Here is an 18,302-nt window from a genome sequence, read left to right on the forward strand (position 1 = left end):
CTGCATGAAATTGTCACTTTTGCGCTTGTTTTTAAGGACACACCTCAAATATTACCACCCCTCCCACCTCAGCTCAAGTGAGCTGATGTTAGACAGGTGAACCTGGCGTTGGGGCTGGAAAGTGCCAGTGCACCAGTTTGACATGACACTTGTGGCTCCTTAGCACCAGAAAATAGAGCCCCCTGTGTTACAATGATTTTTTAAAATCTAATTTAACCAAAAATCCACTGATGTTCAAATACAACATTGATGTTTCTGAAAATATAAATTACCTAAGCAAATATTATTTATCCCAATTGTCCAATTGTAGGTCTGTCCTGGCAGGATGACATCACCCAGTACATTGTTGCCAAAGAGCTGAGCAGAGTTCCTCACACCCCACGGTCCCTAAAGGCCTCCTCTTCCTCCTCCTCCTCCTCCTCCTCCTCCTCCTCCTCCTCACAGTAAGGATTCTAATAGATTTTAGAGAATCTAAAGTTGACCTTTAGGCCTTCTCCCAGCTGGTCTATCCAGTCTTATCTTGCCACTGTGTAGCTGTAAATTGTTGTTTTTTTTTTCCAAGGCCTCCTCCTCCTCCCAGTAACGATGCTTACAGCAACTAAAGGTGGATTTAGACCAGTGGGCCTTTTCTCTAGACTATCCAACATTGTCTTCTGTGTCTTATAGCCTCTGTGTAGTTGTAGACGGAAGCAGCGCTATGCTCAGGGCCCATATTCACACTCGGAGTGCCCCATGTCCGTATAATATTTTATTAACTATGACCTATGACCTATGACCTATGACCTATGACCTATAACGCAAAGCTGATCCTATATCAGCACTCCTATTCTAAGCTCTTTGTTGAATGACTCTCCCTGATCTGCTAAACTCTCCCCCTTGGCGTGTCCTCTCTACCAGACCCAAGCAGAGCTCCTCCAATCAGGGAGGATACACCAGCAGCTCCTCCAATCAGGGAGGATATCCCAGCAGCTCCTCCAATCAGGGAGGATACCCCAGCAGCTCCTCCAATCAGGGAGGATACCCCAGCAGCTCCTCCAATCAGGGAGGATACCCCAGCAGCTCCTCCAATCAGGGAGGATACCCCAGCAGCTCCTCCAATCAGGGAGGATATCCCAGCAGCTCCTCCAATCAGGGAGGACACCCCAGCAGCTCCTCCAATCAGGGAAGATATCCCAGCAGCTCCTCCAATCAGGGAGGATACCCCAGCAGCTCCTTCAATCAGGGAGGATACCCCAGCAGCTCCTCCAATCAGGGAGGATACCCCAGCAGCTCCTCCAATCAGGGAGGATATCCCAGCAGCTCCTCCAAGTCGGGGGCCAGTCAGGCTGACCGTTACCAGGACTACATGATAGTAGACCATCCCCAGTCCCCCCTACGCATGCGGACGTCTCCCATGGACCCTTATACCTACCAACAGGTACTGTAGGCTACCGCCATACATGTTAACACAGACACTCAGACACACACAGCAAACTTGGTATTGTAAAGATATAATGTGTTCCCTTTCAGTAAACTCAGCTATGGGGAGTTTGCGCGCTAGCGCCCTCTACTGAAGAACAATAGAATAACACTGTGTCTCACTGGAAGCCCCGCCTTCCACAGGTGATTCATACCTTCAATTCTTCCGCACTTCACCTCGACCTAAACAAAAAACGATTCACGCATTTCTTAAAAAACTAACATTGGAACACAAAATGTATCACGCTTTACTCCAACTTTGCCTCAAATTCTGTGCACAAATCTGTTTACGTCCCTGTTAGTGAGCATTTCGCCTTTGCCAAGATAATCCATCCACCTGACAGGTGTGGCATATCAAGAAACTGATTAAACAGCATGATCATTACACAGGTGCACCTTGTGCTGGGGACAATAAAAGGCCACTCTAAAATGTGCAGTTTTGTCACAACACAATGCCAAAGATGTCTCAAGTTTTGAGGGAGCGTGCAATTGGCATGATGACTACAGGAATGTCCACCAGAGCTGTTGCCAGAGAATTTTATTTTAATTTCTATACCAACTTCGTTTTAGAGAATTTGGCAGTACGTCCAACCGGCCTCACAACCGCAGACCACGTGTAACCATGCCAGCCCAGGACCTCCACATCTGGCTTCTTCACCTGCAGGATCGTCTGAGACCAGCCACCTGGACAGCTGATTAAACTGTGGGTTTGCAAAACCAAATAATTTCTGTACAAACTGTCAGAAACCGTCTCAGGGAAGCTCATCAGCGTGCTCGTCGTCCTCACCATGGTCTTGACCTGACTGCAGTTCGTGGTCGTAACCAACTTTTTCAGTGGGCAAATGCTCACCTTCGAGAAGTGTGCTCTTCACTGATTAATCCCTTACCAGGCAGATGGCAGACAGCATGTATGGCGTCGTGTGGGTGAGTGGTTTGCTGATGTGAACATTGTGAACAGAGTGCCCCATGGTGGCGGTGGGGTTATGGTATGGGCAGACATAAGCTACGGACAACGAACACAATTAAATTTTATCAATGGCAATTTGAATGCACAGAGATACCGTGACGAGATCCTGAGGTCCATTGTCGTGCCATTCATCCGCCACCATCACCTAATGTTTCAGCATGATAATACACAGCCCCATGTCGCAAGGATCTGTACAAAATTCCTGGAAACTGAAAATGTCCAAGTTCTTCCATGGCCTGCCTACTCACCAGACATGACACCCATTGAGCATGTTTGGGATGCTCTGGATCGACGTGTACGACAGCATGTTCCAGTTCCCGCCAATATCCAGCAACTTCACACAGCAATTAAAGAGGAGTGCAACAACATTCCACAGGCCACAATCAACAGCCTAATCAACTCTATGTGAAGGAGATGTGTCGCACTGCATGAGGAAAATGGTGGTCACACCAGATACTGACAGGTTTTCTGATCCAGGCCCCTACTTTTTTTTGAAATGTATTTGTGACCAACAGATGCATATCTGTATACCCAGTCATGTGAAATCCATAGATTAGGACCTAATTATTTTATTTCAATTGACTGATTTCCTGGGCCAGTAATCAAAAGGTTGCTGGTTCGAATCCCCAACTTGACTAAGTGAGCAATCTGGTGATGTACCTTTGTCCAAGGCACTTAACCCTAATTGCTCCTGTAAGTTGTTCTGGATAAGAGCGTCTGCTAAATGACTAATATGTAAATGTTGTATATAAAACACTGATAGACAAGGACAGTTGCACACATTAACAAAACAACTACTAAATAATAATACAAACAATACAACTAAGAAGAATGTGTCCATGAGATGTTGTTAGATATTTTTTTAAAGCTCATTTTGCTGTTTGTTTGAGTAATTGGAGATGGAAGGGAGTTCCATGCGATCATGGCTCTGTATACAACTGTGCGTTGTCGTGAATTAGTTTTGGACTTGGGGACTGTGAAGAGACCCCTGGTGGCATGTCTTGTCGGGTATGTATGGGTGTCTGAGCTGAATGTTATTTGATTATGGCAAAAATCTGGATTTTTCATCACAGTAATACTTCTCATAAAAACTAGAAGAGAAGCAGTTAATCTCTCGTCAACCCTCAAACAGAAAAGACTGGAATGCATGTTGTTAGTTCTGTATAAGTAGGTAAGGCCAGCTGCAGCTCTGCTAGGTCTTTCTTTGCTGCACTTGACCATATTACTGAACAGTAATCAGGATGGGACAACTTTGTCAGTATGACTTGACCATGATAATGGACCATCCAATGTTATACCTAGGAGTTTAGCTTAATACAATTGCTCAATGGTCACACCCTTGATACATAACTGCAGTTTAAGGTTTAGGTCTTAGAGAATGTTTTGAACCAAATACAATGCTTTTAGTTGTAGATGTTTTTAAGACCAGTCTATTATTAATCCCCCATTCTGATACTGACTGTAACTCCTTATTTAGAATTTCAGTGAGCTCACTGGGTTTGGGTGCTGACACAGCTCATATACATAATGTATATATACTATATATAATAGTGGAGTCTTTTTGTTAAGACATGTAGCTAGCTAGCTAAACAATGAACAATAATCCCAACTCATGACGGTACTAGCCTGCATGAATCTGCAGGTAGCTAACCAACCAGGTTCAATGCTAGCTAGCTAACATTAGGCTATAACTAGCAAAGCAAATGGCTCTGAGATACGAATAATATTAATACACAGATCATACACTTAACGTTAGCTAGCTAGCCAGCCAGCTGACGTTAGCTAGCTAGCTAACAGTACGTTTTAACTTGCAATGAAAACGACTTTCTGACCAAATTAGAAACTTATAATATCTGAAAATTTAGCTAGACACTAACCCGTATACATGGATGAACGCTTCACCCTCTCTGTCATGGATGCTATGGTTGCCCTTAGTTTGAAGATGTAATCTGGAGACAGGTGTTTTATACAACAGCCTTCTGTGTTCTCTTTTCGACTCCCACCACATTTGTAATCATACTCTGCTTCCAAAACATTCTACTGATTTCAAAACTCGGTCAACTTCTTCCGTGACAACATCACTGTCATCAGAAGACTCTACATTGTCTGGTTCAATGAAAATGTTTATACAGTGGCTTGCGAAAGTATTCACCCCCCTTGGCATTTTTCCTATTTTGTTGCCTTACAACCTGGAATTAAAATGGATTTTTGGGGGGGTTGTATCATTTGATTTACACAACATGCCTACCACTTTGAATATTTTTTATTGTAAAACAAACAAGAAATAAGACAAAAAAACAGAAAACTTGAGCGTGCATCACCACCCCCAAGGTCAATTCTTTGTAGAGCCACCTTTTGCAGCAATTACAGCAGCAAGTCTCTTGTCACGATCGTCGTAATGAACAGACCAAGGCGCAGCGTGATGAACGAACATGTTTAACTTTATTATCTTTAGTGATAATAGAACACAATCAACAAAACAAGAAACGACTTGTGAAGTCCACGGTAACAATGACCGAACACGGAACAAGAACCCACAAACACAAAGGGAAAATAGACAGTATAAATATGGCTCCCAATCAGAGACAACCAACGACAGCTGACACTCGTTGCCTCTGATTGGGAGTCACTCTAGCCAACATAGAAATAAACACAACAGAATTACCAACATAGAATTAAACACATAGAATGAACACACCCTGGCTCAACATATAGAGTCCCAGAGCCAGGGTGTGACAGTACCCCAGGGGAGGGCTGGGCGGGCATACCTCCTCGGCGGCGGTTCTGGCTCCGGCCTTGACCACCACCCTCCAATAAACCCCCCATAGCGCCCCTGGTCCAGTCTGGCCCCGCCGGCTGGAGCTGAACTGGACTTAGCAGGAGCGGTTAGCTTCAGCTCCATAGTGGAGCAGTTGACCGGTACCTTACCAGGCACCGGTGACCCAGGCACGGGTTGTGCTGGACTGACGACGCGCACCCCTGGCTTGGTGCGTGGAGGAGGAACGGGCCTTACCAGGCTGACGACTCGCACCCCTGGCTTGGTGCGTGGAGGAGGGACGGGCCTTACCAGGCTGACGTCTCGCACCCCTGGCTTAGTGCGAGTAGCAGGAACAGGCCTTACCAGGCTGACGTCTCGCACCCCTGGCTTAGTGCGAGTAGCAGGAACAGGCCGGGCCGGGCTGGCGACGCGCACCGTAGACTTGGTGCGAGTGGCAGGAACAGGCCGGGCCGGGCTGGCGACGCGCACCGTAGACTTGGTGCGAGTGGCAGGAACAGGCCGGGCCGGGCTGGCGACGCGCACCGTAGACTTGGTGCGAGTGGCAGGAACAGGCCGGGCCGGGCTGGCGACGCGCACCGTAGACTTGGTGCGAGTGGCAGGAACAGGCCGGGCCGGGCTGGCGATGCACACCGTAGGCTTGGTGCGTGGAGCAGGGACAGGCCGGACTGGGCTGGCGACGCACACCGTAGGCTTGGTGCGTAGAGCAGGGACAGGCCGGGCTGGGCTGGCGACGCACACCGTAGGCTTGGTGCGTGGAGCAGGGACAGGCCGGACCGGGCTGGCGACGCACACCGTAGGCTTGGTGCGTGGAGCAGGGACAGGCCGGGCTGGGCTGGCGACGCACACCGTAGGCTTGGTGCGTGGAGCAGGGACAGGCCGGACCGGGCTGGCGACGCACACCGTAGGCTTGGTGCGTGGAGCAGAGACAGGCCGAACCGGGCTGTGGAGACGGATAGGAGGCCTGGAGTGAAGAGCGGCCACCACCCGTCCTGGCTGAATGCCTACCCTCACACACTCTGTGTGAGGCATCCGCACAGGACGTACAGGGCGGTGTATCCGTAACCTGGTGGCCTTCTGAATCCGCCCCTTTTCTGCCTCCGTCAGCCCCGTCGTCCATGCCGTGTGCCCCCCCTTAAAAGTTTTCTGGGGTTGCCTCTCGCCTGTCCGACGTTGACCCGTTTGGCGCCGCTGCTCCTCTCTACGGCGCGCCTCCACCGTCTCTTCTCCCGACGCTTCCTCCCATGTCCAGCCCAAGAGCTGCCCCTGGACACGCTGCTTGGTCGTTGCATGGTGGGTTCTTCTGTCACGATCGTCGTAATGAACAGACCAAGGCGCAGCGTGATGAACGAACATGTTTAACTTTATTATCTTTAGTGATAATAGAACACAATCAACAAAACAAGAAACGACTCGTGAAGTCCACGGTAACAATGACCGAACACGGAACAAGAACCCACAAACACAAAGGGAAAATAGACAGTATAAATATGGCTCCCAATCAGAGACAACCAACGACAGCTGACACTCGTTGCCTCTGATTGGGAGTCACTCTAGCCAACATAGAAATAAACACAACAGAATTACCAACATAGAATTAAACACATAGAATGAACACACCCTGGCTCAACATATAGAGTCCCAGAGCCAGGGTGTGACACTCTTGGGGTATGTCTCTATAAGCTTGGCACATCTAGCCACTGGGATTTTTGCCCATTCTTCAAGGCAAAACTACTTCAGCTCCTTCAAGTTGGATGGGTTCCGCTGGTGTACAGCAATCTTTAAGTCATACCACAGATTCTCAGTTGGATTGAGGTCTGGGCTTTGACTAGGCCATTCCAAGACATTTAAATGTTTCCCCTTAAAGCACTCGAGTGTTGCTTTAGCAGTATGCTTAAGGTCATTGTCCTGATGGAAGGTGAACCTTTGTCCCAGTCTCAAATCTCTGGAAGACTGAAACAGGTTTCCCTCAAGAATTTCCCTGAATTTAGCGTCATCCATCATTCCTTTAATTCTGACCAGTTTCCCAGTCCCTGCCGATTAAAAACATCTCACAGCATGATGCTGCCACCACCATTCTTCACTGTGGGGATGGTGTTGTCGGGGTGATGAGAGGTGTTGGGTTTATGCCAGACATAGCGTTTCACTTAATGGCCAAAAAGCTAAATTTTTTTGTCTCATCTGAACAGAGTACCTTCTTCCATATGTTTGGGGAGTCTCCCACATGGCTTAAGTAATTGCTTTTTTCTGGCCACTCTTCCGTAAAGCCCAGCTCTATGGAATGTACGGCTTAAAGTGGTCCTATGGACAGATACTCCAATCTCCGCTGTGGAGCTTTGCAGCTCCTTCAGGGTTATCTTTGTTGCCTCTCTGTTTAATGCCCTCCTTGCCTGGTCTGTGAGTTTTAGTGGGTGGCCCTCTCTTGGCAGGTTTGTTGTGGTGCCATATTCTTTCAATTTTTTTATAATGGATTTAATGGTGCTCCGTAGGATGTTCGAAGTTTCTGATATTTTTTTATAACCCAACCCTGATCTGTACTTCTCCACAACTTTGTCCCTGACCTGTTTGGAGAGCTCCTTGGTCTTCATGGTGCCGCTTGCTTGGTGGTGCCCCTTGCTTAGTGGTGTTGCAGACTCTGGGGCCTTTCAGAACAGGTGTATATATACTCAGATCATGTGACAGATCATGTGACACTTATAGTCGCTACATTTCCATTTTTTATTTTTTTGAAATTTTTGAAAAAATTACTTTTTTTCATTTCACTTTACCAATTTGGACTATTTTGTGTATGTCCATTACATTTAATCCAAATAAAAATCAATTTAAATTACAGGTTGTAATGCAACAAAATAGGAAAAAACGCCAAGGCTGATGAATACTTTTGCAAGGCATTGTAGGCTTCCTGGAACGGATCACGTCATATTATCCATTTATTTCAACCAATCATCAGTCATCTTAGTCAGTTTAGTACAGGTTGAGTTCCCTTCTCTAGATGCATGATGAAAGTCAGTAGTTAATTTGATCTCTGAAAAAAAGAGCATTGTATTTGGTCAAACACAATTCTCTCCATCAGTTTACTAAGACGAGGCAGCAAACTGATTGGGCGGCTGTTAGAGCCAGCAAAGGGTGCTTTACTATTTTTAGGCAGTGGAATTACTTTAGCTTCCTGTGGACACACTCCTTTAGGCTTTGGTTAAAGATATAGCAAATAGTGGTGGCAACACAGTCTGCTACCATTCTCAATAGTTTCCCATCTAGGTTGTCTATACCTGGTGGCTTATCATTATGGATGGATAACAATAGTTTTTTCCACCTCTTCCACACTAACTTGACCAAATTCAAAACAGCAATCCTTCTCTTTCATTATTATATATTTTATTTTAAATATATGATGGTTCACTCTTCAATATTGTCATTCCACTTCTGAGTTTTTTCACTTTGCTAGTGAAATAGTCATTGAAATTATTGACAATATGGAAAAGTTTTGTAATAAATGACCCATCAACTTCAATGAACGATGGAGATGAATTGGGTTTTCTGCCCATGATATCATTTAAGGTACTCAAGTATTTTTTTCAATTGTGTTTCATGTCATTAATCGTGGTTCAGTAATATAGTTTCTTTTTTTTGTTAAAAGTTTAGTCACAAAAATGTCTCAATTGACTGTCTGTCAACCAATCAGCTGAGCAGCCTTTTGCATAATTTTCTTTGAACCATAACATGTTTCAGTTCATCATCAATCCAGAGGGCTCCAACAGTTCTCACAGTTAGTTTCTAACAGGTGCAACAATTGGCTTGAATACTTTTACAAATACTTACAGTGCTGCATCTGGATTCACTGTCATTAATGGTGCAGAGCCATGCACTCTCAGTTCCCATTGGCTGTAGTGATCGCACCAACTGTTGTCACCTCAGAGCTCGTTGTTCTTGGCCATGGTGGAGAGTTTGGAATCTGATTGATTGATTGCTTCTGTGGACAGGTGTCTTTTATACAGGTAACAAGCTGAGATTAGGAGCACTCCCTTTAAGAGTGTGCTCCTAATCTCAGCTCGTTACCTGTATAAAAGACACCTGGGAGCCAGAAATCTTTCTGATTGAGAGGGGGTCAAATACTTATTTCCCTCATTAAAATGCAAATCATTTATAAAAATAAAAAAATCTTTTTATTTTTTTTGTTATTCTGTCTCTCACTGTTCAAATAAACCTACCATTAAAATTATTGACTTATCATTTCTTTGTCAGTGGGCAAACATACAAAATCAGCAGGGGATCAAATACTTTTTCCCCTCACTGTACATGATTCCATATGTGTTATTTCATAGTTTTGATGTCTTCATTATTATTCTACAATGTAGAAAATAGTAAAAATAAAGAAAAACCCTGGTAGGTGTGTCCAAACTTTGGACTGGTACTGTATGTAATCTTGGTTTAAAATCCGCTGTCTGTATTCTGTCTCTAAATGTTGTCTATCACTAGCAGCACCATATCACCAAGTAACATTCAGAGAATGTGTAAATGTACTTGGTGAAGGTTTAGTGTATGAAATCACTCACACTCACACACACACACACACACATAAACACACACTCACACACGCACGCACACACACAGACACACAAACAAACAAGCACGGATGGACGCACACACGCACACACACACACACACACACACACACACACACACACACACACACACACACTTGTCCTCATCCGTAAACCATGAGTTTTTCCCTCTCTCTGTGTATTACAGGAAGATGTGGAGCGCAACCTCCACCAGGGAGGAGGAGTCTACTCAGGGCTCCGCCCCTCCTCCTCCAGGTACCAACAGGCCAAACAGAGAGAGAGAGACCGTCAGCTGCTGCAGGACGTCGTCTCCCTCTATCTGTCCTCTTCGCCTGCACAGCCCTTGTTCCGCCACCGGGGGGCAGCAGCCTCACCCTACTACGAGGAACCAGAGCTGCCTCTGGACTTTGTGGAGGACTACAGTCTGACGGAGCAGGCTACGACTAGAGCCAGACAACAGCAGCAGATACAGAAGCAACAGCAGAAGCTTCCACAGCAGGACTACAGCTCTCTGGCTGGGCTGGATGGTGAGTTAGTGGAACTGCTATAGGCTACGAAGTGCATGCTGGGAGAAGCACAGAGCAAAGTTATATTTCTAAGATAGCTGCTGGGATGGTGTAAATAAAACTAGGCTGCATTACACACTGCAATGGATATTCCCACCCTGAGCCATCGGCCTGCTCTGCTCTTGTTGATCAAAAAGGTTTTTGTGTGCTGCTTGACCAATGGCTGTGCTGTGTAGGCCAACAGTGGCAGTTCAGGAGGAGAGTCAAAGGCTTCTTCCGAAAATAGTTTTTGATTAGGCCTCGTCCAAATAATGGACTCTCTTGCGCGCGGTCTATCCTATAGCCTATGATCTGTTCAGTTTGACAAGGAGCGCGCCAAGATGCGAAGGAGGACTGGAGGTCAACTTTGATAGTTTGATACTACTATAATTGATTTGAATTAAAACAATATGTTTCTTGCCCATAATGTTTTTATCAGAGTTATTGACCTCACAATAAGCCAGATTCAAGTAATTTACATCGTGGTGCTGAAACTTGAAGCAGCATTGAATCGGAAATGGGCAGCTCATGGTGCTGGAAGTAGGCATAATTCATTTCAACCGTCTTCATTTTAATTAGACATTACTAACAACAAGAGGGCTTTGTGTTGGAGCCTATTTCTTCCTATTTAAGAAATAAGAGGTAGGCCTTCCTGTTTGACAGAAGAAATGAGGCTATAGGCTGCTATATCCATAGATTTGTTGGTCAATTCCTCCACCCACCAAGGAAATAAATAAATATAATATAAAATATAAATAATAAATAAAAAAGGGCTGTCAAGTTAAAACCAGGACTTGAATTGAGGGGGTATGAGGGGGTATGAGGGGGTATGAGGGGATATGAGGGGGGTATGAGGGGGGTATGAGGAGGTATGAGGGGGGTATGAGGGGATATGAGGGGGTATGAGGGGATATGAGAGGGTATGAGGGGGTATGAGGGGGTATGAGGGGATATGAGGGGATATGAGGGGGTATGAGGGGGTATGAGGGGATATGAGGGGGATATGAGGGGGTATGAGGGGGATATGAGGGGATATGAGGGGGAATGAGGGGATATGAGGGGATATGAGGGGGTATGAGGGGATATGAGGGGGTATGAGGGGGTATGAGGGGATATGAGGGGGTATGAGGGGGAATGAGGGGGTATGAGGGGGTATGAGGGGATATGAGGGGGTACTCTTTATTAAAGAAAATGGAGGAAAAAAGCACAGGCCTGTTAGCTTAATATTTAGAAGAAAATAAAACATATCCGATTATATAAAGTGATCTGTAACAGCGCTTTGGTCCGCGATGCTTTATGCTACAAACAAGCTGTAAAATACCAGGGAAAGACGTGACTCCGATGCATATGGGGATATCATTGTTTAGTTTCTTTCATATTCAGAGGCTGAGCTACAACCTTCTACAGCTGAGGAGACAAACATTGGACTTTGCTTGGGAAGTAATCTAATTCTGTTACTATCAATTGATTAAGCTATTCACTTTCTGTACAATAGAAGATGTTTAAACCCAGACAGCTTTTAGGGAACCACTTGTGACCCTCTCTCATTGGGTTAAGCCATGGAAGAAGAGTAGCCAGCAGTTAAAGCTTCCATTTTTTTCCGTCAGTAGGCCTGCTGTCTGGGGTGGAAAGGTAGGCCTAACTTTATAAAGCACCACGCTCAGATTCCTAGAGACGTCTCTGATTTAATTATTTGCAAACAGGGACAGTTTCGTTGCAAACAAGACACACTGATTTGGCATTGGAGAAATATGATAAGATAAACACACAGGCCTATCTCTCTGTCCATTCTTAGCCTGTCAGATAAACACATAGGACTATCTCTCTGTCCATTCTTAGCCTGTCAGATAAACACATAGGCCTATCTCTCTGTCCATTCTTAGCCTGTCAGATAAACACATACAGTGGGGAGAACAAGTATTTGATACACTGCCGATTTTGCAGGTTTTCCTACTTACAAAGCATGTAGAGGTCTGTAATTTTTATCATAGGTACACTTCAACTGTGAGAGACGGAATCTAAAACAAAAATCCAGAAAATCACATTGTATGATTTTTAAGTAATTAATTTGAATTTTTTGCATGACATAAGTATTTGATCACCTACCAACCAGTAAGAATTACGGCTCTCACAGACCTGTTAGTTTTTTCTTTAAGAAGCCCTCCTGTTCTCCACTCATTACCTGTATTAACTGCACCTGTTTGAACTTGTTACCTGTATAAAAGACACCTGTCCACACACTCAATCAAACAGACTCCAACCTCTCCACAATGGCCAAGACCAGAGAGCTGTGTAAGGACATCAGGGATAAAATTGTAGACCTGCACAAGGCTGGGATGGGCTACAGCACAATAGGCAAGCAGCTTGGTGAGAAGGCAACAACTGTTGGCGCAATTATTAGAAAATGGAAGAAGTTCAAGATGGCGGTCAATCACCCTCGGTCTGGGGCTCCATGCAAGATCTCACCTCGTGGGGCATCAATGATCATGAGGAAGGTGAGGGATCAGCCCAGAACTACACGGCAGGACCTGGTCAATGATCTGAAGAGAACTGGGACCACAGTCTCAAAGAAAACCATTAGTAACACACTACGCCATCATGGATTAAAATCCTGCAGCGCACGCAAGGTCCCCCTGATCAAGCCAGCACATGTCCAGGCCCGTCTGAAGTTTGCCAATGACCATCTGGATGATCCAGAGGAGGAATGGGAGAAGGTCATGTGGTCTGATGAGACAAAAATATAGGTTTTTGGTCTAAACTCCACTCGCCGTGTTTGGAGGAAGAAGAAGGATGAGTACAACCCCAAAAACACCATCCCAACCGTGAAGCATGGAGGTGGAAACATCATTCTTTGGGGATGCTTTTCTGCAAAGGGGACAGGACGACTGCACCGTATTGAGGGAAGGATGGATGGGGCCATGTATCGCGAGATTTTGGCCAACAACCTCCTTCCCTCAGTAAGAGCATTGAAGATGGGTCGTGGCTGGGTCTTCCAGCATGACAACGACCCGAAACACACAGCCAGGGCAACTAAGGAGTGGCTCCGTAAGAAGCATCTCAAGGTCCTGGAGTGGCCTAGCCAGTCTCCAGACCTGAACCCAATAGACAATCTTTGGAGGGAGCTGAAAGTCCGTATTGCCCAGCGACAGCCCCCGAAACCTGAAGGATCTGGAGAAGGTCTGTATGGAGGAGGGCCAAAATCCCTGCTGCAGTGTGTGCAAACCTGGTCAAGACCTACAGGAAATGAATGATCTCTGTAATTGCAAACAAAGGTTTCTGTACCAAATATTAAGTTCTGCTTTTCTGATGTATCAAATACTTATGTCATGCAATAAAATGCAAATAAATTACTTAAAAATCATACAATGTGATTTTATGGATTTTTGTTTTAGATTCCGTCTCTCACAGGTGAAGTGTACCTATGATAAAAATTACAGACCCCTACATGCTTTGTAAGTAGGAAAACCTGCAAAATCGGCAGTGTATCAAATACTTGTTCTCCCCACTGTAGGCCTATCTCTCTGTCCATTCTTAGCTTTGTCAGATGAACACACAGGACCATCTCTATGATTCTGCTAATATGTAAAATGACGTAGAATTGCCTGAAATGTTTATAAAAGTGAGTATTGCATAGTTATTGATTATTGCATTGTTGGGTTTTGAGTTTGCCAGAAAGGCATTTCACTGGACTTGTGCATGTGACATTAAAACTTGAAACTAAAAGGCAATTATTTCCTCGGACTCGCAAATACGATGATAGATTCATGCAGTGCTTTTACTATAAAGGAGATCTTTCCACCCCAACCCTTGTCCACGTTGGTCTGTGAACCCACAACCTTCTGGCCTCAGCCCTGTCTATCAAAATTCCTGCGTTGTCATGTAATGCTGACAGGACGAAGAACAGTTTTTAAAAACGGCATATCTAAAGGCTCTGGTCTGTCCTAGGCGTGAGGGTAAACTGTAAGGATGTTCTCTGCTATCCACTTTGTGATTTAATTATTATTCTTGGTGTAGCGGAGGGTCACTTGTTCTTTTTCAAGCGTTCAGGGAGGGTTTAGGTCAAATATATTTTGCAGAAGTGAGGCGCATCAATTTTCATTTCAGAGAGGTCCTATTTTCTCCATGTAACCTTTATTATAAATAATGTTGGAATTAGACCAAGGATGTTTCTAAAGGAAATAGCAATGGAGAACTTCATCAAATGTCTCCGAAGGTGTTGGCAGTATGTTTTAAACTTTTACAGTTAAAATTGGCTGTATCTAACAGTTTCTGAAAGAAAGAAAAAATAGTGCAAATTGTTGTGGACCTTTAATCAGATCGTTTGAATTCAATAATGTCTTGCGTTTACTTTTTCCTGAACCTAAATATGTTCCACTGCCCGCGAATTCTGAAACATTGTCTAGTATGTCTACTCAATATTTTATTTTTTTAACTACAGGCCTACTTACAGTGGTAGCCTACACAGGTCAAAGCAAACAGCCTCGTCTCACAGACTAGATGTAACATAGGAAGCATAAATCCGGAACACTTCACACATTATGCTACGTTACGTTTGCTATGGTTACATAAGACAGATGGTTACTTAAGGAAAAAACGAAAGCAGGGTGGTTGATCTGGCTGAGTGTATAATGTGAACATCTAGCAACCCGAAGGTTGCAAGTTCGAATCTCGTCATGGACAACTTTAGCACTTTAGCTAATTAGCTACTTTTCAACCAGTTACTTATTTTGTAGCTATACTGAACAAAAAATATAAATGCAACATGCAACAATTTCAAAGATTTTACTGAGTTACAGTTCATATGAGGAAATCAACCACTAGAAAACGTTGCTTATGCATGGTATAAAGTTTTGCGGGGAACTAAGAACATTCTCGCTTGAAGTTCAGTTTTGATAAATGCCAGCTTTTGCATGCATGTTTTGGGGTAATATTTTGTGTGTACGCAACTTTTATAAATCGGCCCCTGGTGAACTCATGTCTCTGTAGACTCCATACTGATCAGTGTCGGGGGAAAGCTACTCTGAAAAATATAGTTAACCAAGCTACCAATTACATCCCACTGGAAGAAGTTAAGATAGACTAAAGCCACCCTTAAGAAAAATATAGTTTACATAACTAAAGTTACTCTGAAAAAAGTAGTTACACTACATCCAAACTACTTCGTGAAATATTATCATATCTAAATATGAAATATTATAGACTGCAATTTGCAAGAACAGATCACTCTGGAGTCAGATCTTAACAGAATGTGTTTTTTTAGCCTATTAAACACAAAAACTATATTTGAAGTGAGAATTAGGTCAGTCTGATGCCAAAAAAAGAAAGACAATGATTTCCTGCTTTACTTTATGTTCTCTTTTTTGTTGTTGTTGCTAAATAAGTAAATAAAATAAATAAGTAGTTAACTACACCACTACATGACAAAAAAAATTATAAATGAACTACTGAAAACACTACCAAGATTTGAATTGAATTGAACTACCACCAACCTACAGCAAAATGTAATTCAATTACTAGTTCAACTACATATAGTTCACTACTGAATATTACCCCAAAACATGCACTGCTGATACTGACATAGTCTCTCCTGTCCTGTGTAGAGTTGATCCTGCAGCGTATGACGGAGATCCTGGAGAGGTACGGCGTTGACCCAAGAGACCTGACCCCCCAGCAGCTCTACAGACTTGCTGTTGCGCTGCAGCTGATGCAGGCTGAGGACCAAGACATCATAGGTACGACTCGCAACACATTATAGTCATCGAATAAATGATACAGATATCCTTATGTTTTTTTGCCTCCCAGTCTCTCCTTTTCATTGGATTTACAGTATATGCAACCTGGTCTAAGAGCATTTCGTATTATTATTCTGTGTGTAAGTCACTGCATTTAGTCTGATATGTTACGTTTAATATGGTATGTATTAATTTGTGGATGTCCATCACCCATTTCATATGATATGTTACTAATTACAATTCGTATTATATGTTATGAATTTGCAAAATGTACAATATGTTATGAATTTGCAAAACGTTTGATATGCTACAAATTCTAGCTAGGTGGCTAACGTTAACTAGCTTGCTAAGCTAGGCTAGGGGTCAGGAGTTAGGATTAAGGGTTAAGGTTAGGGTTAGGGTTAGGGGAAGTCACCCAAGTCATGGACTGTTCTCTCTGCTACCGCACGGCAAGCGGTACCGGCGCGCCAAGTCTAGGTCCAAAAGGCTCCTTAACAGCTTCTACCCCCAAGCCATAAGACTGCTGAACAATTCATCAAATGGCCACCCGGACTATTTACATTGACCCTATACTCCATCTGCCTTGCCAAAACATCTTTGTAATGCTCTCTCTTGTTTTTCAGATCCACTTACCAATGATCTAAAGGAGGTATGTTCAGATCAGATAGGAGTATATGGTACATAACGACATCAAATGTGATATGGTCCTCTGTAGCTCAGCTGGTAGAGCACGGCGCTTGTAACGCCAAGGTAGTGGGTTCGATCCCCGGGACCACCCATACACAAAAATGTATAAAAGTGTCTGCTAAATGCCATATTATTATTATTATATGATAATAACATGTTGTTTACTGTAACATAATGACCATATAACCATTATCGTCATGTGTGTCCTCCTCCCCTCCTCCTCCTCCATTTCCTCCTCCTCTTCTTCCTCCTTCTCTTCCTCCTCCTCATCTTCCTCCTCCTCTTCTTCCTCCATTTCTTCTTCCTCCTCTTCCTCCTCCTCTTCCTCCTCCTCTACACAGATGCAGCAGGTTCTTAAAAGCAGTGACACAGTGTCCAACAAGGCAGATAAAGCTCCCGTCCTTGTCCCCCCTCCCTCCTCTGCCCCAGGGCCCAAGGTGGCCCCTGCTGCCACTAGTCCCCCCCTCACAGCACCTCTAGGGGGCAGCGTGACAGCCGAGGGCCCCTCTGTGGATGTGGAAGGGAAGGTGAAAAGCTCCTATGTCCCAGCGGGGCTACCGGCTGCTGAGACAGGAAGTGCAGCCAGGGAGGAGTATGGATACATCGTCACTAACCAGAGGTCAGTCCTAGTAACGTACTGTGTGGATCTCTAGTTTTACCTCTCGTAGTCCCTAATACTGGCTAGACTGTGACCTCCTGTTACAAATGGATATGACTTACATTAAATGTATGTATGCCTGAGTCCCTGATATCATCAGCTCTTCAATGCCGGAGGCAAGGTTTTATGCTAGACTCTAAGGTCATATGCTATGATGTTGAGTCTAGACTCTAAAGGTCATATGCTATGATGTTGAGTCTAGACTCTAAAGGTCATATGCTATGATGTTGAGTCTAGACTCTAAAGGTCATATGCTATGATGTTGAGTCTAGACTCTAAAGGTCATATGCTATGATGTTGAGTCTAGACTCTAAAGGTCATATGCTATGATGTTGAGTCTAGACTCTAAAGGTCATATGCTATGATGTTGAGTCTAGACTCTAAAGGTCATATGCTATGATGTTGAGTCTAGACTCTAAAGGTCATATGCTATGATGTTGAGTCTAGACTCTAAAGGTCATATGCTATGATGTTGAGTCTAGACTCTAAAGGTCATATGCTATGATGTTGAGTCTAGACTCTAAAGGTCATATGCTATGATGTTGAGTCTAGACTCTAAAGGTCATATGCTATGATGTTGAGTCTAGACTCTAAAGGTCATATGCTATGATGTTGAGTCTAGACTCTAAAGGTCATATGCTATGATGTTGAGTCTAGACTCTAAAGGTCATATGCTATGATGTTGAGTCTAGACTCTAAAGGTCATATGCTATGATGTTGAGTCTAGACTCTAAAGGTCATATGCTATGATGTTGAGTCTAGACTCTAAAGGTCATATGCTATGATGTTGAGTCTAGACTAAGGTCATATGCTATGATGTTGAGTCTAGTCTCTAAGGTCATATGCTATGATGTTGAGTCTAGACTCTAAAGGTCATATGCTATGATGTTGAGTCTCTAAAGGTCATATGCTATGAT

At 44.1% G+C, this 18,302-nt stretch overlaps 1 protein-coding gene across 2 annotated transcripts in view; it reads left to right on the forward strand.

Moving 5' to 3' along the window:
- Positions 1 to 18,302, forward strand: part of ptprna (protein tyrosine phosphatase receptor type Na) — a 105,734-nt gene that overhangs the window by 47,635 nt on the left and 39,797 nt on the right. The window contains exons 4-9 of one of the 2 annotated variants that reach the window (XM_045206756.1): positions 311 to 443; positions 898 to 1,417; positions 9,951 to 10,290; positions 15,909 to 16,040; positions 16,664 to 16,689; positions 17,069 to 17,346. In XM_045206756.1, coding sequence (XP_045062691.1) covers positions 311 to 443; positions 898 to 1,417; positions 9,951 to 10,290; positions 15,909 to 16,040; positions 16,664 to 16,689; positions 17,069 to 17,346 — 1,429 coding nt within the window. The remainder of the gene's footprint in view (positions 1 to 310; positions 444 to 897; positions 1,418 to 9,950; positions 10,291 to 15,908; positions 16,041 to 16,663; positions 16,690 to 17,068; positions 17,347 to 18,302) is intronic. The other variant, XM_045206757.1, reaches the window with a different exon arrangement.

This window comes from Coregonus clupeaformis, chromosome 23 (assembly GCF_020615455.1).
Source record: "Coregonus clupeaformis isolate EN_2021a chromosome 23, ASM2061545v1, whole genome shotgun sequence".
NCBI lineage: Eukaryota > Metazoa > Chordata > Actinopteri > Salmoniformes > Salmonidae > Coregonus > Coregonus clupeaformis.